Consider the following 25,835-nt stretch of genomic DNA (forward strand, 5'->3'; position numbering starts at 1 on the left):
GGGCGCCTGGGTGGCTCAGTGGGTTGGGTGTCAGCCTTTGGCTTGCGTTGTGATCCTTGGGTCCCGAGGTCAAGCCCCACATTGAGCTCCCTGCCCTGGAGGGAATCTGCTTCTCCCTCTCCCTCTCCCTGCTTGCTCCCCCTGTTTGTTCTCTCTGCCAAATAAACAAATAAAATCTTAAAAAGAAAAAAAAATTTATAATATGGGATTACCCTATTATTAATTGTTAAATTTTTAACAAATTAATTATTAATTAATTTAAAAACATTTTTAGAAATGTACAGAAAATCCTACAGGGTCATTCAAACAGCTATGAATTAAGAGATAGGAGACGATGGGAAATTTGCACTTTCTACTATATTTGTGTCTTCAGTTTTGAAATGTAAGAATGTATAGTATAATCACAATCAGAAAAATTATTTTAAACTATAAGAACTCATAATACAATAGAAGCATACTTAAAAACAATCTGTAAGTAAGAAACTCAACTGAGAGGTCGTGGCATTCTACCTCTTTTGTAATTTGAGTAAAAAGGTGTTCCATATTTCAAAACACCACATATGATTACATACTCATATACATTCTTCTCAAACAAAAACTATTTGAGTACAATATTCAAAGAATTATGCTATATGTTACAGAGGACACAAAGAAGAAATAGTCCCTGTTGTGAAGAACTTGGAATCTGAAGGGAGAAAATTCTAAAAGAAATAAAAGGCCATGTATAACAAGTATTAAAAAAAGAAATATAAACACAAGTGCTTGCTTAAGTATTCAAACAAGGCAAAAATTTTGTCCAGTTTAGGCAGATCAGTTAAAATTCACCGAGAAGGGAACAACTGACAGCAGCCTTGGAGAGAGAAGATTTGGACAAGAAACCTCCATGGACAGAGGGCAGACCTGTGGCAGGCATAACAAGCAAATATGGAGAACTGAGTTCTCAAAGGACTCAGGCCACAGAGAAAATGGAGCATGTTTTGATAAAAGCAAAATATACCTGGGAGAATAAGAGGGAAAAGATTTTTAGAAAAGCAGACTAGATTTTTAGAGGTCTTTAAAGTTGATGGATAATTCTGAATGTAAATGTACTTCACATAATTGCTACAGGACAATGCAGAAGAGCTCTAGACAGGAAGGAGTATTTTTCCACAGCAAAGTAATAACTTTCTCAACTTCCATAATCTCCAGTTAAATGATAAGTGCAAAACTGCAATTGGTCTCTTAATTTTTCATGTAACGCTTATCTTTTAAAAGCAGTCAGGAATAAAACCCAATACTTACTGGCTCCAAATATTTGAGTTAAAATACTTTTTTGATGGCTACAGTCAATGTTGTAAGGAGTCTCGCCTGCTTTGTTGGGCCTATAAAGTAACCTTCCATCTTTGGGATTTCTTAGAAGAAGTTCTGCCAGTTTCCGACTCCTCCCACGAATAGCAATATGCAAAGGAGTGTCTCCTTTCTGGAAAATAGGGTATTTGAACTTTCATATACTTTACATATAGTATTTACAAAGTAACAATTTTCATCTTCTGTAAAATAATGAAACATCTAAACTTTTCATATTATTCATATAGGGTGAATAAAATCTGAATTTTTATCTCTTTCTTCACTGTAATTTTTTTTAAAAGTTCCTTTCCTAGCTTTTCTTCGGTATTATTTCTCCCACAGCCCTCTAAAATGAAGGTCATTCTTCTCCCCTCCCCTCAACTCACTGGAAGGAGAAGCAACAGGCTTTCTCCTTACAGCACCTGCCGGGCCATGGACCTACCTCTATCCATCATCCAAATATTTATTGTTCACAATGTCCTCCATTTTTCTCAACTAATTTAAATTCTACTGTACAATTTTCCTCTGCGTTTGTCTAGAAAGCTTCATAATCCACACTAATATCCCATCTAACAGGAGTAATCTCATCTACTCCATGCCCTTTGCCAACCAACCCTTAAACTTCATTCTATACTTCTCTCCCTTAGTGTCCTTCAGATCACATCTATCCATCTTTTGCCAGTACAACCTCTTCTTCCCTCCTCACCTGTCAATTCTTCCTACATTAAGCTACCTTCTTCCCTTATTAAAATCCCCAATCACATTAGCAATCATATCCAATACTAATGAAAACATGTACAAACAGGCAAAAAAAAAAAAAAAAAGACCTTAGGTCTGCACTGTGTTCTCCCACTTTTTACTTTACAAACATTTCTCTTGAAGACAATGACCCAAAAAGTTAACAACTTAAGTTCTCAGTGCTCATCGACCCTGATCTCTCTAGAACACTAAATGAAAATGACCCACAGTATATTCTCCGTATAGCTTTGATGGCACAACCTTATCTCGATTTTGACTTTCCTCTTCTGCTTTGGGTATACTTCTTCCTTTTCTAGGTTCTCTTTCCACATTCTAAATACATTACACAATAACTATGTATTGAGCTGACTCTATATAAGGCACTGTGCTCGGTACCCTAGAGGATATAAATATGGAAGACAAACAGTCCCTGACCTTAACAGCTTACAATATAACAGGAAGAAATTAGATAAATAGGCAATTATAAAACAAATGAGAATGTGACATGTGCCATAAGAAAAATAAAGTTCTGACCTCAGTTTTCATCTTTCTTGCCAGGAAATATGGAAACTTTTCTATAAAGCTAAATGTATTCAACTGAAAAATCTCTTAACTTTATGCCATTCCTAGTTTTCAATATCAAAGTTTCCCTTTTTTTATAAGAAATTATATAAACATGGTAATAATAGGGAAGATTTTGGTTTTGTTTTCTTAAACAATGTTGTTTCTTGCTAAAATAAAAAAGCAAATACATATTGATTCTGTGTTTTTTGTGTAATTGCCTCATAAATAATAAAAAGATAAACTTTATTACAGATTAGGAGAGCCCAAATCATACCATACGTTTAAATGGAAACATTTATATTTCTTATTTCATATATAAATCAATTCACTCCTTTTATGGGAGGAAATCAATTGAAGTAAAGAAAGAATTCCATTTAAAATGAAAACAAAATCAAACTAGGAATCAATTCTGTATGAAGTATTAAGCAATTCAGAGTTAAATTTACCACGGAAAATATGAACATTTCTCTAGAAGGATCATGGTGAGGACACAACAGAACACTGTATCTGCTGTTAGTGGACATTAACACTAGTCTGCTCTGAATCTGTCTTTTCCAGCCCCTTGGGTTCTTTCCCCTTGTTTGCAACAAGCGCTACATCTGATGACATCCTCTTTAAATGGTGATCAATGGCAGCTCCCCATAACTGGTATGAGCAACAGAAGGGAAATCTAACACAGCCTCTATAATCAGAACAGAATCAGCTATCAGAACAGCCAAGAAGATATCATAGCACCAAAATGCCACACACACAGCCCCGCAAGTAAACTCTCCCTCCACAAAATAAAACCAGACCCCCTTAAGTCCAACAAATATATAGGTCAGTCTACCAAGAGCCTTCCAAAGAGTTTTCTCTCTGCACAGATGTTTTACCTTATCTACAGCAGACACTTTAGCTCCTTTATCTAGCAGCAGCTCTACTACTTCAATATTTCTCATCTTGGTAGCCTTTATAAGTGGTGTTTCACCATCCTGTGGGGGCAGATAAGAAGGTTTGCCAGATTAATAGCTTTACTCCTAAATGTTTAAAGTCACATAAATGCACATGTAAGAATTCAAATATTCGACTCTAGTACAGTCTATATTGGAAATGTTCTCAAGAAAACATAGCTGCAAAAACTAATGGCAAAAATGCTTTTCCCTTCAAAACCAATCATTTGTATCAAAATAATTTTATATCACTCAGCCAAGAATGGGATATGCCCAGCTACTTACTAGCCATATCTGGCAACAGTCTCTTGCCCCTCACTGATATGACCATTCCCCATGTTCTACCACTAACACGAGGGGCAGCCCCTCCAGAAATTACTCCCCATTCACACCAACTCCCCACCAACCAACCCACAGCTTGGCAAGTCAATGTCCAGGCAAGCCAGTGCCAAGATTTTTCAGAGATCTGTACCAGCATCACTTCAGTTCTCTGTATACCTGACAACGGGTGTGAAATAGGGAAATAATTTGGTACAATAAGCATGCCTCTGGAAAACTTCAAAAAAGTTCATGATTGCTTCCAAAATCAAATTAGGGGATAATGGAAGAGACCATAGTTCAGCACTGAATTAGGAAAGACAGAAACCTGGTCAGAACCCACACATGGTCACAGCGGCTGACACATAGGTTCAAAAACAAAAATTATTATCAAGGTGTCACCCACAAACCAAAAGGCATCCCAGGAAACTTTCTGTCCTAGGATACTGAAGTTACCATAGTATAAAAAGATGCTAGTCTCAACCTCTAGCAGATAAAATAGTAATATCTTCTGGGTAACTCCACAAGTTTGTTTACTCATTAAGAATTCCTGCCACTTCAATCCAAATACATTCATTCCAAATATATTTTCCCCATGAAAAACGATAACACATTAAGGCTAAATACAATCCTAAAGTCTTATATAGTTTTATAATTTTCACATGATTTGAGAAAAACAGACAAAAGTGACTGGTTTGGGGAGCTAAGAACCATTCACATTGGTCTTTTAAAAGGAAATGTGCTCTGCATTCCAAACAAAAGCATAGAATTATGAGAAAAAAAAAAAAACCTGCCCACACTTACGAATAACTGATATATTTTCTGAAAGTACTTAATTAAAGTAACAAATTGCACACTATATTTTCCTGTGAATAAAGAACTTCAAAAGGGATACAAAATTACTCCCCAATTTGATATAGACTATTACCAGTAAAAATCAGTATAATTCTAGTATCAAACAAAAAACAATTGAAAAAAAATAAGCAGTACTGGGTATGACTAAGAGAACAGAAATGTCCTTGATACCTTTGTGCATATCTCAGTGTCAGGATTGCACTGTAAGATATCTCTCACCATTGTTGCATTTCCTTTCTCTACAGCCCAATACAAAGCTGTTTTGTTGTCCTGTATAACAGAAAACAATAATCACTTCATTTAAGATACAATATTGGCAACTACTATTTGTAAACATAAAACATCATTTTTAACATTTCTGCCAGAAAGCATTGACAGGTCTTACCAACAAACAAGAAATAATATTAATCCTTACTCTATCTTGGATTTACTCGAGAAATTCTTTATGAAATAAGCCTAAGAAAACAATATTACTATGTACAAAGCAGCAATGCCATGTATTTGATAAGGTAAAGTATGCTTCTGTTAATGTGGTTGGATTTCTGGGTCATGCAATGGAAGTCATCAATACCTGAGCTCATCCTTAAACAAGTCAAATATTCTACAAATATTCTGACCCCTGGCTTTCCATTTGCCCCATCTTTTCAAAAGATAATGCATGAGAATATACTACAGCAACAGAAGGTGAATGGTTTTTACCATGTTTTATTTTCTTAATCCCTACTCACCCTGCACCCATAAACCAATCCTGATCTGATCCTTTAAAATCCCATCTAGTTCAAAAACCAAAAATAGATCCAATAGACCCTGAAAGGAGAGCCAGAGAACAGAATAAGTGACTAAAATGTAGGAAAACAGGATTGAGAGACAAAAAGAAACTAGGTAAAATCTAAATAGGTGAGCCAGTAACCTTCATTCAGTGAAAATATGATTTTAATGTAAAAGACAGTGAATGACTTTCTGCTCTGCCACATTAAGTTTCCCATACCAGGGACACCTGAGTGGCTCAGTGGTTGAACATCTGTGCCTTCAGCTCAGGGTATGATCCTGGGGTCGAGTCCTGCATCAGGCTCCCTGGAAGGAGCCTGCTTCTCCTTCTGCCTATGCCTCTGCCTCTCTATGTCTCTCATGAATAAATACATAGAATCTTAAAAAAAAAAAAAGTTTCCCACACCCAACTTTCTCTAGTGAAGATCCCCCCTCAAAATTGTGCATCCCAACATTCCTAGCCTTGCCCTCAGACCTCTCCCTGCCCTGCCCCTTTCTATTTTTGCCTCCACCTCCACAGCTAGAGTACAGTCTTTCACTTCCCCCGCTCTTGAATTTCCTCATCCTATTATTCCACCATCTTTGCCTGAAATACCAGCCTATCTTCTATCTATCTAAATCCAGCCTATCTTTCAAACTTCGCTCAAATTCTACCTTCTCTCAGAAGCCTTCCTTAAGGCCTTCTCTCCCCACCTCAAGACTCTTACACTGGAACCTTTTACTGGGCCACCTTATACCAAAAGGCATCACTTCGTATGTGTAGTAAAAACACAAAAATAAACATAAAACAAAGTAAAACCTCCCTAACTTAAAATAATGTCTCTTACAGGCAAGTGTTCCATGTTAAGTCCCTCATAGCATTTGGCATAATATTTATTGGTTTGATTTAAAATAGATTTGGATACAAGCTAAATTCAAAGGAAAACTAAGCAGAAATGTAGACTCACCAACAACAAAATGGGTTATTAAGTATAGATTTTTTTTTTTTACCTAAAGCTCTTGAAATATTGGATGAATTCACAAGTTAAGGGGAGCTTTTGCCTAATATTAGTAACCTTTGAAGCTCTGTGAGCTATGACTGCCTTAAGCAAAGTCCATAGGCACTATTTGGGGGTCCTAGGAAAGGCAAGCAGAATGGGGAGGAAGAAGAAAAAAGATAAAAGAGCAAGAATGGAAGAATAACATATGGACAAAGAAGACAAAACAGAGGGAAAATACTAAAGAAAATAAACAAATTGCATACATTCCAAGTACCAACAACTGTCTCAGTATCATAAACTATTCATTTCAGGATTGAAAATATTTATGTATGAGTAAGAGAGGTATATTTAAAAAATATGAGCTTTGAACATGCTCCAAAGTTATCGAATGTGACATTAATAGAAAAATTCTGTAATAAAGGCAGTGAAACTTAATTAAGCATCCATTATATTAGGGTCTATTAGCTCATTTCCAGAGGAAAATCAGAAGAATGACCATGTCATCAGTCATTATGTACAAGTCATTCTGCACAAAGATGACAGTAGGATGGGAATCACACACCTGTCCTCTAATGTCTATATCAGCGTATTTCTGGAGAAGTGCTCGAACAATTTCCACATGACCACCTCTGACAGCGCCAATCAACACAGTATCCCCACTCTAAAATGACAAAAAAAGAAAAAGGTAAACTGATAATAAGAATATAAACACTTCTGAAGTTAATCACCAGATATTTCTCTGAAAATTTCTTGGAAAAAGAATATCTCAGAGTAAGAAAAAAATTTTAGTTAACTAATATTATTAATGGACATTAATAGCCCTGGAGTAAGAGAAAGTTATACCTCAAAATGAGGACTCTGAAATTCCACAACAAAAGTTTAGAAAGTCGAGTTACCCTGAATAATAAGCCATACTCTTTGAAGGTGACCAACTTCCCATTATAAATGTAAATTAAATAAAATTACACGAGAGCTATCAACAAGCCAAATGAACATTCAGAAATAACGTAATATAAAACCTTTGAAATAATGTTATGTGACAAAAACTACAGATTGTGAAAAAGAGAGTTGTAGGGCTAGAGCCATCAGTCGGTCTATAAGCACATTTCATCAAGGGAGAGGGTAGTTCCCAGACCAGTATCCATAGCCTAAGCAATGTGGCATTACAGGCTAACAGGCATAAGACTGACTCATTCCCCATGACAAGGATTAAATGTAGTTCATTACCTCATAGAGATATCGCTTTGCCCTAAAATTATATTCACCAAGCAACAAACACTATTAATTATATCTTCCTACTAATTCAAATGTAAAATGGCTATTTTGGCAATGGCAGAACTTTTTAACTCTAAACTACGCAACAGTTGCAGAAATTTGAGTTGGGAAAGTCCCCGAGCTATGGCTCATCTCAATCCTTAGTGGGCCTTGATGGGCTATAAATCAAGAGGCAAATCCTTAAAGATTGAATTTGGCACCCTAGAATATCTTAACTACTACATTAAAAGCAGAAATAAACCCAAAGCAAACCAATTTTTAGTTGAGAATGTTAGCATTAATATGGTGCCAGAGTGGTAAGTTAATAAAAGGTCATAAATATTTCATTGCTTACTATGTGCCATGTATTGTTCTAGGTACTGGAAAACAAGACAGATGAGTTCCCAGCTCAAGAAGAACTATCTACAGGAGACAGACAACATATAATAAACACAAACAAAAAATCAGACAAATGCCATGTAAATAAATTAAAATATAGTAATATGACAGAAAGTGACTGGACAGCAACTTTAGGTCATTGGAGAAGATCTTTCTGAGGAGCTCATATTTAAGATGAGGTCAGACAAGGAGACAGCCACGTAGTGATCGTGAAGATTAGTATCCCCAACAGAGAATAGCTGGTACAGAGGTCCCAAAGCAGCAAAAGATTAGTGTGTTCAAGAAAGGAAAAAAGTTAGTATTGTGGCAACCTATTAAAATAGAGGTTAGAGTGATGCAAAATGAGGACAAAGAGTTAGGTGAGGACAATGTCATGTAGTGTTTATAAACTAAAAAAGTAACATCTATTCTACATGCAAGAGGGTGACTTTAAATAAAGGAGTACACATGAGATTTATTGCTTTAAAGATCACTCTGAAAAAAAATAAAGATCACTCTGAGAACAGAGAACAAATTAGAGACAGAAGGGAACCCAGTTAAGATGTTATTGCTATAACAATGGAAGATGGTGACTGGGACTAGGGAGGTAGTTGTGGAAATGAAGGGAAGCAGACAGATACTGGATGTGTTCTAGAGGTAGAGGCAACCAGACCAGCTGAAGAATTAGATGTGATAAGTGAGGAAGAGAAATCAATGCTAATGCATAGAACTTGAGGCTATAACAACAGAGTGAATGGTGATGCCACTGACCCAGATGAAGAAGACTGAAGGAAAAACAGGGTTGGGATGAACCAAACAAGACATCTGCTTTGCTGTAACTTTTAAGCGCATCAGACATTCAAGCAGACAGTTCAGGTGGAAATACAAGTGTAGAGTTCTGAGAAGAGGTACAATTTTGAAAATTCTAAGTGAAGCTGAAAGTCTTGGGAAAGTGAGTAACATCAGCCATGAACACCACAGTCACAGACATCAAGGATGGTTACAGACTAATAGTACATGTGACATCTTCAGTAACAATATTATTTGACAAAGATTAAAAAGAACACCCTTCACAAAGATGGAATATATTTTAACTTCTTAGTTCCAAGGGTAGAAATAAAACTTATCTTTTATTAAAACAAATGTATGGCATACATGAAGAATCCCGAAAGGTGTGAGAAGTTAATCTTCCATCATGTTACCACTAGAAGACAAATCTCAAACAAGTAACCTACCCTATCAGGTATATTCACATATGTTCCAGCATCGAGGAGATCCTGTACAATCTCTGTATGTCCCTCCTTTGATGCAATCATCAAAGCTGTATTTCCATCCTTATCTGTTAAATTTACATTTGGGTTCCTTTTCAAAATTTCTTTTACTGACTGTGTGTAGCCTCCTTTTACTGCTACAATCAATGCAGTCATTGAGTTCTAAAAAACAAAAGCCCAAGAAATCAGTTAAATCTAGAAAACATATGATTTATACCACAGTCATAAAACTGATGTTTTCAAAAAGGCAGTCTATTATTAACAGTGATTTATGATAATAAATGTCAACATAAATAACCAGTCACATACCAAATACTGGCTAGAAAGTCTATTTTCTGTTATTGAAGGTACATTAATTTTCTTGAGTCAATAGGACAGTTATAACATTCAATTCCTCAAATGATAATCTGAAATTGGATTCGCTAACAATGAACGGATCCCCTCACTAATATGATGAGATGGGATGATTCAAAATTAAACACATTCTATTTTTTTTAAAAGATTTTATTTATTTATTCATGGGAGACACAGAGAGAGAGGCAGTGACACAGGCAGAGGGAGAAGCAGACTCCATGCAGGAAGCCCAATGTGGGACTCATGCCCTGAGCCAAAGGCAAACGCTCAACCGCTGAACCACCCAGGTGTCCCAATTAAACACACAGATCAGTCAGGCTTCAAAGAATTGTTTATAATAAAATATATAGGAAAAACTGAAGTAAAATAATGAATTAATAGCTATAGGGTACTTCAACACAATAAAGTATAATATATTCTTCTGTCTTTCACAAAGATCTAGAAACCACATTTTCTTTTTTTTTTTTTTTTTAATTTTTTTTTTTTTTTAATTTTTTATTTATGATAGTCACAGAGTGAGAGAGAGAGAGGCAGAGACATAGGCAGAGGGAGAAGCAGGTTCCATGCACCGGGAGCCTGACGTGGGATTCGATCCCGGGTCTCCAGGATCGCGCCCTGGGCCAAAGGCAAGCGCCAAACCGCTGCGCCACCCAGGGATCCCTAGAAACCACATTTTCAAATCTGATCTCATTTTTAGTGGTTTTTTAAAAAGCTGCACATCTGGGACACCTGGGTGGCTCAGATGATTAAGTGGCCAACTCTTGATTTCAGCTCAGGTCATGATCTCAGGGTCCTGGGACAGAGTCCCACATCAGGCTCAGTGGGGAGTCTGCTTGAGGATTTCTTTCTCTCTCTTTCCCTCTGCCCCTTCCCCTGCTTGCATGCTTTAAAATAAATCTTTAACAAAAATAAAAGCTGCATATCTTATTTATAAAATAAATCACCTAACAGAAGAAAGTGACTCATTTAAGAAAGTATTTAAGCTGCTTCCTAAGAAACTGATCTATATTGAGACGTCATATGATTTCCTTATAGAAATATTAGATCAAGAATGCCTGGGTGGCTCAGAGGTTGAGTGTCTGCCTTAAGCTCAGGGCATGATCCTGGGATCCAGGATCGAGTCCCACATCGGGGTCTTTGCAGGGGGCCTGCTTCTCCCTCTGCCTGTGTGTCTTGCCCCTCTCTCTCTGTCTCTCATGAATAAATAAATAAATAAAAACAATCTTTAAAAAAAAAAAGAAATATTAGATCAGCCCCCAAAACTGAGTTATAATTCTTTCACATATTAAAATAACATAACCTTTTAAAATCCTATTAAGAGTCAAAAATCAGGGGCACCTGAGTGGTTCAGTGGTTGAGCATCTGCCTTTGGCTCAGGTTGTGATCCTGGGGTCCGAGGATCAAGTCCCAAACCAGGCTCCCCACAGGGAGCCTGCTTCTCCTTCTGCCTATGTCTCTACCTCTTTCTCTGTGTCTCTCATGAATACATAAAATCTTTCAAAAAAAATAAAAATTAAATTTTAAAAAAGATTCAAAAATCATAGAAATAAGCCACTTATCCACTTGATAAATTGTCCAAAGAAAAGGAAAGTAAAAGGTATGAATTTCATGGCTAAGAATCCTGTTTTCCCACACAGCACTAAAAATATTATATACTCCTTAAAAAGATCAGCAATTAGCAGTTCTGTCAATGTGGAAAATAGGAAGAACTGGTTGGTATTATGTCAAGAAGCCAAGTATGATTTAGAGTTCACTTTTGTTACAGAGATTATTGCAGCCAGAGATTTGGTACTATCCTTTCTCCAAATACTTTATGATCCATCTCACATAATTTTGCAAAGAATACTCTGTATTAATCATTTCTTGTGCATAAATATCATTTTAATGATATTAAAACTGATATTAAAATGATATAATTATATCATTAAAATATTAAAAATTATATTTAAAAATGATATTAAAATAATATTATTATTTAATTATAATCTCACAAGGTCAAGGGAAAAGCCTCTGTTAGGCTTCTCCGGTACCCCCAGCACATTTGGCACAGGGCTGCATGTATAACAGGTGCTCAATAAGGAATTAATAACTGCTACTCAGTAGGATGTATTGAACCAATTTTTAAGCTTTCTAGGTTTTGACCGCTGCTTTCTGACCTTTTTAAATCTATTGGAGGAAGAAAGTAAGTCACAGCTAAAAATATCCTAAAAATTACAATATTATTTTAGATTTTTTAAAAAAGGTATTTTAACAGAACATAACTATTTTCCCTCAATTAATAGTATTTCAAACTACTTAATTTGAAGAGTATTTCAATACTGATTCAATCAAGAGCAAGATTAGAATAAGTTTTTTATATTTTAGCCTCCCAAAATTTATGTGTATTAGCAAAGGATGCTTAAAAGCATATATTTATAGTACATACAACCTAGAACATAATATATTTGTCAAGATAATAGGAAGAAAATGCTTGTTTTTCTAAGTATCACTTATGAACTATAGGGAAAATTTTCTAGACATATACTAAGAAAGAATATTCTCTCCCTTAAAACTAAAAACATATCTAATAGAAATATGTTAACCATGGGTTAAACAGAAAAGATACTTACAGCTCCTTCTTGATCAACATCAGCTCCCATGGCCAATAAATGTTTTACACACTCCAAATGACCTTTCCGTGCGGCCCAAACCAGAGGGGTAGTTCCATACTATAAAAAAAACAGTAAATTTAAAACTATTATCAGAACTGTAGTAAAAGAAACTTTCTCAACATGATTTCTGAGAAAAATCATACTGAGTATTCTTAAATTACTGTTTATACAAATTTTAATTTTAATCCTAGATAAGCCATATTTTCCCCCACTTTCTTTCTCCTAAAGAGATGATTAACCATTGTATAAAACCTCTTTTAACTAACTTTGACTTTTATAATTAGTGACAATTTTTCTATCACAAAGTCAAAGTCATACAGCCTCTAATTTTCAACAAGCTTTCATTGCTTCCTGTATCTTGTGAAATACAATTTAAAGTCCAACAGTCTTACTACAGGCAAAAACAGTAACAAGCAAATGATATGTAGAATTCCAAGTACTTTACATAGGTTAACTCATGTAATCCCTATCAGAAGAATAAGGAAAATTTGAAGCATCACATTTTCACAGACAGCAAATGAGACCCTGAGAAATTAATTACAGGCTTGAAGTCACAAAGCTACTAAGAGGTGGAGTAAGACCTATGACCCCAACAAACCTGCTTCAGTCTGAGCTTTTAACCACTACCCTCAAATCAGCCTCTATACTAGATAAAATAAACTTTCCTAGAAACTGCACTCAAAGGCACCTTCAGCTTGAATGTGATTCAAAAGACATCAAAGAATGTATGCTATGCATAAAAGCAATTCCCAACGTCTTTGGGGAGTCTGGTAATTAAAAGACATATGAATACCCACAATGATCTTTCACTACATGAGCTACATGAGACTACAGATTGAAATAAACATACAATAAATGCCTACTTTCTATAACAGCTCTGTCCAACAAAACTTTCTATGCTGATGGAAATGCTCTATGATTCTACACTGGCCAATACAGTAGCCACTAGTCTCATATGGCTACTGAGCATTTGAAATGTGGCAAGTATGACTGAGGAACTCTGGTTTTGTATACTCTGTGTTTAGTACAGATATAGGGCATTGCACACACTACTAAACATTTTCTCAAAACGTCAGAGTGACAGACTAGGTAGCATAATACCTGATTCTGGAAAGGCCTTGAATGCCAGGTCATGTGAAGCATTTTTCAATAGGCCAAGAGGAGAAATTAAAGATTTCATCATCATATTAAAGTGTCAAATCAGAAACATCAACAAAGAGAACCATATCCACTTCAGACATAAAATAAAACCTCTCCTATCTGAATTAAAAGACAGCCAATCTTGATGAGCACAGGTATTGTATGTAAGTGATGAATCACTAAATTCTACTCCTGAAACCAACACTGCATGAATGTTAACTAGAATTTAAATAAAAATTTGAAAAAAAATAGAAGGCAGCCAATCTGAATTAACGAACAGTCTCCAATACAATACTTTTAAGTGCCATACTGTTAAGTATTTGCAATGATCTCTTTATAGTCCTTGCTAACCTATTATTTTAGGTAATACTCTTTTTAAAATGAGCATAAGCTGCATAAAGTGTATAAAATACATCAGTCTAGGGGCACCTAGGTGTCTTAGTTGGTTAACCATCTGACTTGGCTCAGGTCATCTTAGGGTCCTGGGATTGAGCCCCATGTGTCAGGCTCCGTGCTCAGCAGGGAGTCTGCTTCTCCTTCTTCCTTTGCCCCTTCCCCTACTTTCTCTCCCACTCTTTTTCTGTCTCAAATAAACAAATAAAATCTAAAAAATAAATAAAATGCATCAATCTTAAATATACTACTTGCCTTTTTTATACATATGTATACATACACCCATAAAAGCACAATCCAGATTAATATAAGGATGATTCCTAATATTCCGATCAGATTAAGCAATACTACTTTACTTAAATTCATGCTCAGAATATATTCCAATTATCAAAAATGTCTAATTATTAGATATTTTCCTATATTTCGCTGAAATGTTATTAATTTGAAAAGATTACAGTTACCCACAATATCTCATATTCTAATTAAATAAACACTTATTAAATGTTTGGGATGAATATTAAGGATTTAAAAAAAAGGAACAAAACAAAATTCTGGTAAACTTTCTGAAGCAGATGGCAAATAAGCTGAGTGTGAAGGATAAACAGAAAGTAAAGCAGACGAGGAGGAGGGAGCTCTCCACACTGAAAGAGCACATGCAAAGGCAAGAAGGAAGGGCTAAGAATAGATGAATCCAGACATCCACATCCTTTGGTGGTCTAGCAGGAAAGGCAGTTTTGGGGTTCAGATGGCAAGAGAAAGGGCAGAGGGAGCCAAGGCCTATCTTCACACATCATACCAGGGATTGATGTCTTCAGCATTTTAAGCATGAGAAACAGAAAACTAAACTTGAATTTTAGTAAAGACCATTCTGGCAACAATACTTTGAAAGCAGCTAGGACTGAAGGTAGGAATAAGAGTTACAATAGAAAACTTCAAATAATAAAAATAGGGAATCATCCCTATTTTCCAGAGAATGATGAATATAATATAAAAGACAATGGAGGAACATCTAGTAGGTATTATGTATAAGGGATCCACTTAGGAGATATCTATATAAAATACATTCATATACATAAATAGAAGATTCACCAGCACAGTCATGAGATCACATGAAAAAACTTGTATTTAGACATACTGAGTGGACATAATATGGACTGGACCTGGAAAGATCCTGCTGACCTACCTTATCAGAGCAGTTGACTTTAGCACCATTTTGCAGTAAAAGATGCACTATATCTGCATGGCCTCTCCCTGCTGCCCAAATGATTGGGTAAACACTGTACTGCTGGGAGACAGGTAGGTGGGGAAGTAGGCAGACAGAAAAGAAGTTGAGGAAGGACGATGCAAGGAGGGAGGAAAAGAAAAATCTTTTAGGTGGATATTTACAACACACATTTGCTAAGAAAAGTAAATAATAAAGGGAGTAATACAAAATAATATGTTAAAAAATCAAGTCACAGATCATTCTCCATTTTAAAAAAAACATAATACTCATCAGACATAATCAGCTAATAAAATGCATTCAACTTTAAATACATATATATTATTAACACATTTATTTTTACAGATTAATACATTTAATGTGATTACCTAGCTAAAGGCAAGACTAATAAGAGAAATGTATAATATACTCCTTCCATTAACTTATATAATCTTTCCATTAACTTGAATAAGTTTCTCCTTTTTTAGCTTTATTGAGGAATAACTGACAAAATCACAAGATAAATAAAGTGTACAACATGATTTTTTGACATATGTGTACAGTAATAAAAGGATATCCCTCATTAGTAAGATAATTTCTCAATCTTCAGTCTGAGATCAAGTCTTAAGTAGAGTAGTAATGCATGTATTACCACATAAAGACATGTACAGAAAAATGGTATGGATATTTGGTCAACATCTCCTTTCTTTAAGTAAGTTTAGATTAAGAAGGCATACCCAGAAAAAACAGGCAAGATGAATTAAGGATTTCAAATTCTCCTTTGAAATGTTGAATAGTTATAATTAAAGTTTAAGCTCCAAGAGTTGCCCTTTTGTTGATAAAATCGAGAAGCTTACCTTGACTTCATTGTGATTTGAAATTATATCCTCCATTACTATCTTTAATAAGATCTAGATAATTTCTATCCAATATGAAGTCTAAAATATAACCAGCCTTAAGCACTACCTAAGAGAACTTACCGCTTGTATTACAGTGAAATTTTTAACGCTTACCAAACCAGTGACACTTGGATTGGCACCATGAGAAAGCAGCAACTCTACCACTTCCGTACGGCCTTTATAACATGCCCACATAAGAGCTGTCCAACCTCCCTAAGGAAAAAAAGGGGGTGGGGGGACTTTTGGTCATCTCCAAGCACAAAAATGCCATTCATGAAGTTCCTTCTTTGAACATTTCTATATAAAACCATTGTGTATGAAGGCACTACTATGTAGCTTTAAATTCCCAAACTTCACAAATACACAATAGGATCTGAAACAGGTCAAATCTCTTAATTCCAAAAATGATTACTCCAAATTTTCACTATATCATGGAAACTGAAAGAGAACATTCATATTAGATTTTTTAAATTTCCAATATTTAAAAATAAATAAATGAATTTCCAATATTTATTTTGGCTGTTTAAAAATTTTTTCTTTGGAACACTTTCTATGTCCCTAGATATTCTTCTTGTATGAGTCTAGACTTTTTCTAGAGAGGAATTCCAGCAGTCATATTCAACTCCTGCATTTAAACATATCCTATAAATCCCAGATCATTACAGCACCTCTTGCCAAAAAAAGAGGATACTGAGGCAGAGATCTGTAGATCACGGATTTCCAGGGTGAAGTCACCACGTATGAATGAACAGCATGATGACGTTCTATTTTCTAAATTACAGGAGCAATTTTCTTTTCTTTTTTTATTTTAAGCAATTTTCTCTTCAGTCATAATGCAGTTTAGTAAGAAAGATCAATGTAATCAAATTATACTGAGAAATGAATGTTTTGGGCTTTTTTAAACCATTTAAATCCACATTTGGTTCTGAGACTATAAATCACTTAATCCTTCTGATTCTCTTTCATCATCATGAAAAAGGAGATTAAAAAAATACTTGCCCTGATCAGAAAAGGGCACAACTGCAGAAAGAGAAAACAGATCAGTGGTGGCCAGCGGCTAAGGAGTGGGTGGACTGGATAATTATAAAGGAGCAGTCTAAGGGTACTGTTAAGGTGGTTTAACTGCTCTGTACAGAAGGTGGTGGTAGACATAAGACATTTGCACTTGGCAAAACCCATAGAAGTGTATACCCCAAGAGTGAATTTTACTGTATGCAAATTTTTTGAAAATCAACCAGAATATGGAGAGAAAAACTGAATACAGACTGGGCCAAAAGAATCTAACTATATTACAAATGAACCACATAATCACATAACTACTTAGGAGCTAACCCCAGGTAACTTTGGAAAGCAATATTTTGCCTGAATACTATAATGTTAAAGACAGAAAGTAAAATAGTTCTGTGTCTTCCCATCTACTTCATCAAGTTTGAGAATACATATAAGATTATAGAGATAAACAGACTATGTAAATTATAATTATAATAGTAAGTACAAGATGGTAGAATGCTACAGTTCCTTAAAGCTCAGACCGCTGGCACTTCATAAAGCATTATCAGCAAAGAAGTACATGTTTTATACATCAAGGCAGAGCAATTCCTTCCTCTATTCCACTGTTAAAATTAACTTTGGAAAAGGGCAAACATTTTGCAAAATAAATAAGCTAGAAATTATCTTTCTTCATCTTTATGCTTTAAGCAGATGTCTGAAGCAAATTAAGACCTAAGATGATTAAGAATCATATCTTGTTCAACCTGTAATATATATGGATGGCATGTCTGAATACAATTACATTTTAAAAATAAACTTATAAACATTATTCTGAAAATTGTAACTTCAAACAACTGAAAATATTTTTAAAACTATACTGTCCCTCTTAAAGGTCCTCTTAAAGAAAACAATTCTCTAAGTTTGAAAACACTAATATATTGGAAATTATTGCGTTGTTTTTAATAATATTTTAGAATTTTAAACTCTGAAATAAACTGAAAATGATAACCAAGAATATTCTAAAAGGTCATTATCTCACCTGGGTTTTTACACATTCTTGAGGGTTGTTTCAATGCCCGGCCCCAAATCGTAAAAGTGATGTTTTAATATCACCTCATGCACAAAAGTACAAGGTTCCAGACGTACCTGCTACTGATTAAGATTCCAGCTAATTAAACAGCACATCATAAGTGACGCACATACCATATCACGGTGCTCCAAGTTGACCCCACACTTAAGCAGTTCTTCTACAATGTGCACGTGCCCTTCCTTGGATGCCGATATAAGTGCTGTCCAGTTATCCTTGAACACACAGTCACCAATGTTACCATTTCAAAACCAAAAATCACAACGCATAGTGAGGGAAGTAAATTCAAGTTTACGTACCAAATGATCATACCAAATTGACATGACCTGACCCACTCTAAACTACTCTAAAATAACACCAAAGCATAAGCTCTGTTAAGAATTTATCAGTGTATCACCGCAGTGGTGCAGAAGTGCTTTCACAACTGCTCGTTCAGTCTTTTCACTGAACATCTAATTACATATTGCATTTTTTTAAAAAAAAGACAAGATGACTATCAAAACCTTAAAGTTAATCCTTGTGGCTGCCAACCATTACTATAAACTGAAATTAAAGAGCCGTCATCAGATTTAAGAGCACATTCACAGGCTATTAAACTAACGTGATCCCATGATATATTTAGAAACTACATGATAAAAAAAACTACTGTCCTTTATTTTTAAATAAAGGCTACAAGTATCTAAGTATATGTGCTCCCTATTCAGCCAGTACCATCTATATATAAAAAACAAAGAGCTGAGACTTTTCATTGAAAGTAAAAATTTCTCCTGCATCACCCCTTTAAAAAACTGACTTTGCATATTAGGCAAAGTTAAGATAGACCTGAAAGAACAACTGTAATCTACTAATTTTAAATCACTTCTTAAAAACAACAAAGTTAAGGAAAAGACAACAAATAGATTATTTTAATATATACCAGATCTTCCAGATTGCAATTAGCTCCATTCTTAATTAACTCCTTCACTATTTCCAGATTGCCTTGTTCAGCGGCTATCATCAACGGGGTCTGGCCACACTAGAAAATATAAAAGACACAAAGGGCTTTATGAAATGCCACAGTTAAATATACCACACTTGTGTTTCCACAATGTTATGTTAAACATTGTTTACAGAATTTCTCAAATTTAGAAACACCTTTGAAATCTTAAGTTTTCAGTTTGCTAATAACATCGAAGTCAAAGAGAAAATGAAACTTTTGACTAAAGCATTAGTAGTCTGGTTTTGGCACTACAATTTCATTCAAAACAAGAAAAGATGAATACTAGGCTCTGAGAAGTATTTACCACAATGTATATAAAAATCTTAGCATATCTATGGTAACCAAATTCTCTAACAATACCAGATAAAAATATGATACAGAATGTTATTTTAACCATATATGTAAGATGTTCGTCAGGGCAAGAGAGAGGAAAGTAAAACAATACATAAAAACCTCCAGTTGCCCCCTATGTGCCTAGAATGAGACACAGTAGTAAGAGACAGTACATCTAAGCCCTGAGAAAATGGCAGGCCTGGGGAGCCAGATCCTGGGATGGGTTCCTTCCACAAGCAGGACTCATCTACCACAAGGACAATACACACACGATCATCTTCTGTAAGGGCCATGGTAAGAAACAGATGAGCAGCAGTGGGCGAACAATGATAGTACTAAAAGTGTTAAAACATACTAAGGTATATGAGAAAAAAATCTACACCAAAAATTAAGTTCAATTAGACAAATATTTAAGTATCTACTTACTATGTATAGATCAGTGTGGGGTCACTGATATATGTGTTAAATGGTAACATGACATCGTTTCTGTGTAAAATCCCCAGTAACCACTATTGCTCTTTTGGATCAGAAACAAAATACTTACAGCGGCCATGGCAGGACTACCTCAAAACTTACTCTGTCCCATTCCCTCCTCACCAACATACTCCTAAGCTCTTTCCCACCTCTGGACCCTCACAACAGTTTTCCCTCTGTCCCACCCAATTAACTACCACCCATCCTTCAGCTCTTGGGTCAAACATCAACCCCTCAAGGAAGTCTGACTAAGCCCCTCTAATTCTCCTTTATTATACTAAACTTTGTGATTATATTTGTGTGATTAACAACTGATAACTGTCCATTTCTCCTAAAGGCTCTAAATTCCATGAGGGCAAGATGCATGTCTGTTTTTTATTTTGTTTTTTTATTTAATACTGTATTCTCCCAAAAAGAGAAGCAACCAAGAAACAGACTCTTAAGTATAGAGAACACACTGATGGTTACCAGAGAAAAGGTGGGTGGGGGTGGGGTTAAAGAGGGGATGAGCATCAGGTGTTGTATGGAAGTGCTAAATCACTAAATTGTACACCTGAAACTGGTATTACACTATATGAAAAGAATAAACACAAGTGTAGATGTAAAAATAATAATGTATCACCAGTGTGAAGGACAGTAATTGTCACACAGATATTCAAATATCTGTTGAGTAAATGAGTGAGCAAAAGCTCAAAGAATTAAAAAAATCTGTCAATGGCAACATACAAAGAAGCAAATACAATAACTGGTAAAATACAACAGATGCTATTATAAGAATAATACAAGCAAAGACTTAAAACACAAATATTGGTTTAAGCAAAGTATAAAAGTAAATTGCTTTAGAGACATTCTTATATAACAGTGGATATTAAATTATGCATCATTCAACCAAGGTCATCAGGGAATGAGGTATTATTCACAAATAGATTTTTCCAGGTGAAAAAGCTTATCCTTTAAACATTAAATTTGATTATGTATTTTATGATAACTATTAGTTTAAAAAGCAATGCACACATTACTTACTACTTGTTAAACAGATTACCTTAAACATTATGTTTGCAATTGAGTCATAACTACAGACATCAATTACTACACCAAGCTTGCTTCTGTCAGCTGTAACTTCTTCGACAAACTTTCTATAGCAACCTTTTCCTTCCTAATCGACCGTGATAAAAAGTGAGATAACAAAGACATTGATATAATACACAAATTAAAACCAAGTAATCCTGAATCCATGGCCCTAAGGATATATGAATTTTACATCAGAGTTTTCAGATTAGTAATTCCAGAGACTCAGAATTTTCCTGTTTACTTTCTGGGGTCACAGTCATTTCAGAAAGTTCACAGAGATAGGTGCTTCTTGAGTATGAGGGAGAAAATAATGTAGATGTGCATAAATATCTATAAGACAAATAAGAAACATGGTATAAATTTGATTAACTAGAAACAAGCCAAATTTATTTATTTTTAAAGATTTTTTTATTCATTTATTCATGAGAGACACAGAGGCAGAGACACAGGCAGAGGGAGAAGCAGTCTCCATGCAGGGAGCCCGATGTGGGACTCAATCCCGGAACCCCGGGACCACACGGAGCTGAAGGTAGATGCTCTTCCACTGAACGACCCAGGCATCCTGAAACAAGCCAAATTTAAAACTTGAATAGTCATTACTTTCTCTTGCAGAAACTATTAGTGGTCTCTCCAGCATTCAAAGTGACAGGATTTTGTTTAGGGGCAGCAATGTGCTCAGCTAAAAAAAACCCACACTGTTCAGCCTCACTTGCAGCTGGAAATCATCCTATGCTACTGCTCGAGCTAAGTCTCCCAGGACAGCTCAGCAATTAGACGAGCTCAGCTGCCTTCTTCCTTTTTCTTGCCCCATATGTAGACACATTGGTGAACATGGCAAGATGGCTGATGTGCAGTTACCAGCACACAGTGCAGAGTAGAGAGAGAGGCAGAAGGAACCTGGGAAGATTTCCGGAAGCCAACATATCAACCTTGGAATGGTTCCTCCAGCTTGTCCTCCCGTGCAAAAAATGAGACCTTAATTTGATTAAGACATTGTTTTAGGATCTATTACATGTAATCCTACATAATTCTTAACTAATACACCTTTACAGCTACACTAAAATCAAAAAGATAAATAACTGTCAAAAGAGGCTACCATGAAGTTTTATTAGATTCTCAAAGAAGAAAAGTTACATTAAGCAAGGCTTATAACAAAATATTTATTCTATAGTTCTTGCTTAACCAATCTTATAACTACGCTTGTAGAGACAGAGTAACTTGGAATCAGCCATGACAACTTTATTCTTCCACTTCAAAATGAATCAGTACAAGCCCCTTCAGTACAAAATGAATCAGTACAGGATTAGGCATGGCTTGCACATCCCAGTAAACCCCAAGTCCATTGCTTTCCAAAATACAGAGAATCACAGAACCCACATGACCTCTACTCCACTTATAAAGATATCCCAAGCCAAAACACATTATAACAAACATTGCACCAACAGAAGTTCCCTCAACAGGTACCATACTTATCTCAGCTTCCCAGAAGACTAGAATGCAAAAACATTTCCTATTCACCATCTCTTTGCTCTGCCCAATTCCTAGAGAAACTACTTCTACTTATTTGGGTGTACTAAAGCCTCAATAACCACTGCCCTTTAAAGTAAACCTTTAGAGAATATATACTTCTTCTGATAATTGTAGTGAAACTAAAATATTTTTATTTTTTTAAACTTATCAGTTTTTTTTCCTTTTAAAAGATTTTATTTATTTATTCATAAGAGACACAGAGAGAGAAGCAGGGGGACTCAATCCCAGGACCCTGGGATCACGACCTGAGCCAAAGGCAGACACTCAACCACTGAGACACCCAGGCATCCCAAAACTAAAATATTTTTAAATTCTCCTTTGAAATTTCCCTCAGAGCCTATTTCTAAGCATATAAACAAATCCATCCCTCGAATTTGGAGTCCCACTTTATTTTCTTGGGAAAATGGTGTCCTACCTCAGCACTATAATCTTGTACCAAGAAGAGCTGAGAGTAATTTTCTGTTCTTTCTAAAATAAAAGTCCTTCACTATCCTACCAAGGGCAAAAATCTGCCATCATTGAGAACATTCACAGGCCAAGAGCTACCTAGTTTACAAATAAAGCTCAGAGGAAAGAATGCAGGAAATTAGCATATTTACTGAGGGTAGCTAACTGTATGCTAAATACAGTACAACAATTTTTCCCACATTATTTTATTTTATTGATGTAATCTTTAAGAGAACTTTTCAAAACTGATAACCAAAACACATTAATATAAAGTAAAATATAAAGGGAGGAAAAAAAGAGAATCCATACAACTTTACAGAATTCTATAAAATTTAAATTTTATCAGAAGCCATAGAAGCAAAATACCCCAAAAAAGCCTGGAGAAAGCTACTTTCTCTCCAACTCTCACACTGAGCCATAATTAACAATCCAGGTTGCTTCAGATCATTATTTTAAAACTCTAATTTCAATTGATGCAACCCTAAACTAGATAAAAATACCATTAATGTCAGGGATGCCTGGGTAGCTCATTCAGCTAAGCAGGTGACTCTTGATTTCACCTCAGATCATGATCTCAGAGTTGTGAGATCAACCCCTGGCCTTGGGCTCCAAACTCAGTGCAGTCTGCTTGAGAGTCTCCCTCTCCCTCTGCACGCACCTCCCCCTGCTTGTACACTCTTTAAATAAATAAATAAAAATTAAAAATAAAAAAATAATAAATAACATTAATACCAGTTAAATGCTACCACATGCACGACTTAGTGAAGCTCTCTATACCAAATATGCTTCATTCTTTATGGGAAAGATTAATAATTTTGTGCTTACTGATATGCTATATTTCTCCTTCCAAGTGAAACTATTTCCTTGGTATTCTTATAGAAAATATCTATGAAGTAATATTTAATCTTTTTAAACTATCATCCTTTTGTTATTTCAAATATGCTAATAAATGCTAATAAAATGACCACTTTTTAAAGTAACTATAACAATGAACAATCTCCAATTATAAATTCTCTTACCTATTGAGAACAATTATTGACAACTTGCATAACCACAGAAGAGTTACCTAACCAAAATCTATTATATTCAATACAGAAACACTGAAAATATGGCATATCATTAGATTGAACTTACTCTGAAAACTCAAAGAATGGCAACAGAGCATAAACAGGTTATACTTTGAAATAAAACAGAACAGCATTCAAATTTGGGTTCTACCAGGTAGTAACTTGGATAGGAAACTGGCCATTTAACTGTAAATCAAGATAAATAACAGTATTATTCTTTATAGAGTTGCTATGCAATTTAAATGAGCTGATTCAATTAAAAACATTAACTATCGGGATCCCTGGGTGGCGCAGCGGTTTGGCGCCTGCCTTTGGCCCAGGGCAAGATCCTGGAGACCCGGGATCGAATCCCACATCGGGCTCCCAGTGCATGGAGCCTGCTTCTCCCTCTCTCTCTCTCTCTCTCTCTCTCTCTGTTTCTGTGACAATCATAAATAAAAAAAAAAACATTAACTATCATAAGATTATAGCAGCAACAATTTCTGTATGCAATAACAAAATTTTTATGTTAAGATTTCCTTGTGACAGTTACTAACATTTAAAGAAATTAGGTACCCTATGTCAAAAATAATTATCATAAAATAACTGCTGATTCCACTTTAAACATTTATAATATTTGCATATTCATGTTCATAGCAGCACTATTCACAATAGACAAGAGGAAGAAAAAATACTCAAATGTCCATCAATAGATAAATGCATAAAAAAAATACAATGGAATGGTATTCAACTCTATTAAAAGGAAAGAAATCTTGTCATATGCTACATGATTGAACCTTAAGAATATTATGCTAAGTGAAATCAGCCATTATAAAAAGACAAATACTGTTTGATCCCACTTATATGAGGTATCAAGAGTAGTCAAATTTATAGAAACAGAAAGTAGAAGAGTAGTTACCAGGGGCTGGGGAGAAAAGAAATAGGGAGTTGCTGTTTAACCAACATGGAGTTTTTGACTTGAAAAAGATCTGGAGATATTTCAGAACATTATAAATTAGTTACATGACTGAACACAAATGAATTATACACTTAAAAATGGTTAAGATGATAAATTTTGTTTTTTCCCCCTACAATAAAAAAACTGAAACTTCTTTACATGTCTACACACACAGATACATATATGTACACACATACATACATATGTATCACTCCTCATTCACTGGCAAAAAAAAAATTACATTGAAAATACAGCTTTAAGAAGCTTTTTCCTTTTTTTCTTAAGTCTTTTTTTAAATTTATTTTTAAGTAATCTCTACATCCAATGTGGGACTTAAACTCATCATCATGAGATCAATCGTCACATGCTCTTCCAGCTGAGCTGGTCTGGTGCCCCGAAAGTTTTATTTTTCTTAAGTAAAATACATACAAACATACAAAAAGTATGTTTGTAAGTAAAAGTAAAAGTATGTTTGTAAGTAAAAGTACGTAAGTAAAATCCATAAAATACATACAAACTTTGACACTTAAAAAATTCATACAAAAAGTATGTTTGTAAGTAAAAGTATGTAAGTAAGTAAAATCCATAAAATACATACAAACTTTGACACTTAAAAAATTCATACAAAAAGTTTTTTAGTCCCTAAAATGCTGCAGTATGGTGCTTCATGATTAGATAAGATCAACAGTCTATTTACTTATTTTGTTGAATAGAAATATCTAATAGAAGTTAATGAAAATGGTAAATATATATTTCTCTATCTTATTAAACAAAACACATAACCTATTTAACTATCCCTTAAAGATGTAGGCTCTTTAAAATCCCTAAGTGCATGAAATGAATAACTTAGAGAACCAAGGTACCATTAAAGAAAATATTTTTAAAATTTTGTCTAATCTAT

General features: G+C 34.9%; 1 protein-coding gene across 11 annotated transcripts in view; it reads right to left on the reverse strand.

Annotated features, from left to right (window-relative positions):
• KIDINS220 (kinase D interacting substrate 220) overlaps positions 1 to 25,835 on the reverse strand; it is a 93,920-nt gene that overhangs the window by 63,679 nt on the left and 4,406 nt on the right. For 6 of the 11 annotated variants that reach the window (XM_055327061.1, XM_055327063.1, XM_055327060.1 and 3 more), the window contains exons 3-12: positions 19,013 to 19,111; positions 18,213 to 18,311; positions 16,134 to 16,232; positions 15,103 to 15,204; positions 12,345 to 12,443; positions 9,346 to 9,543; positions 7,041 to 7,139; positions 4,902 to 5,000; positions 3,501 to 3,599; positions 1,282 to 1,459 (exon numbers count right to left, since the gene is read on the reverse strand). In XM_055327061.1, coding sequence (XP_055183036.1) covers positions 1,282 to 1,459; positions 3,501 to 3,599; positions 4,902 to 5,000; positions 7,041 to 7,139; positions 9,346 to 9,543; positions 12,345 to 12,443; positions 15,103 to 15,204; positions 16,134 to 16,232; positions 18,213 to 18,311; positions 19,013 to 19,111 — 1,171 coding nt within the window. The remainder of the gene's footprint in view (positions 1 to 1,281; positions 1,460 to 3,500; positions 3,600 to 4,901; positions 5,001 to 7,040; positions 7,140 to 9,345; positions 9,544 to 12,344; positions 12,444 to 15,102; positions 15,205 to 16,133; positions 16,233 to 18,212; positions 18,312 to 19,012; positions 19,112 to 25,835) is intronic. The other 5 variants (XM_055327064.1, XM_055327062.1, XM_055327059.1 and 2 more) reach the window with 1 other exon arrangement.

This window comes from Nyctereutes procyonoides, unplaced genomic scaffold, assembly GCF_905146905.1.
Source record: "Nyctereutes procyonoides isolate TBG_1078 unplaced genomic scaffold, NYPRO_anot_genome, whole genome shotgun sequence".
Taxonomy (NCBI): Eukaryota; Metazoa; Chordata; class Mammalia; order Carnivora; family Canidae; genus Nyctereutes; species Nyctereutes procyonoides.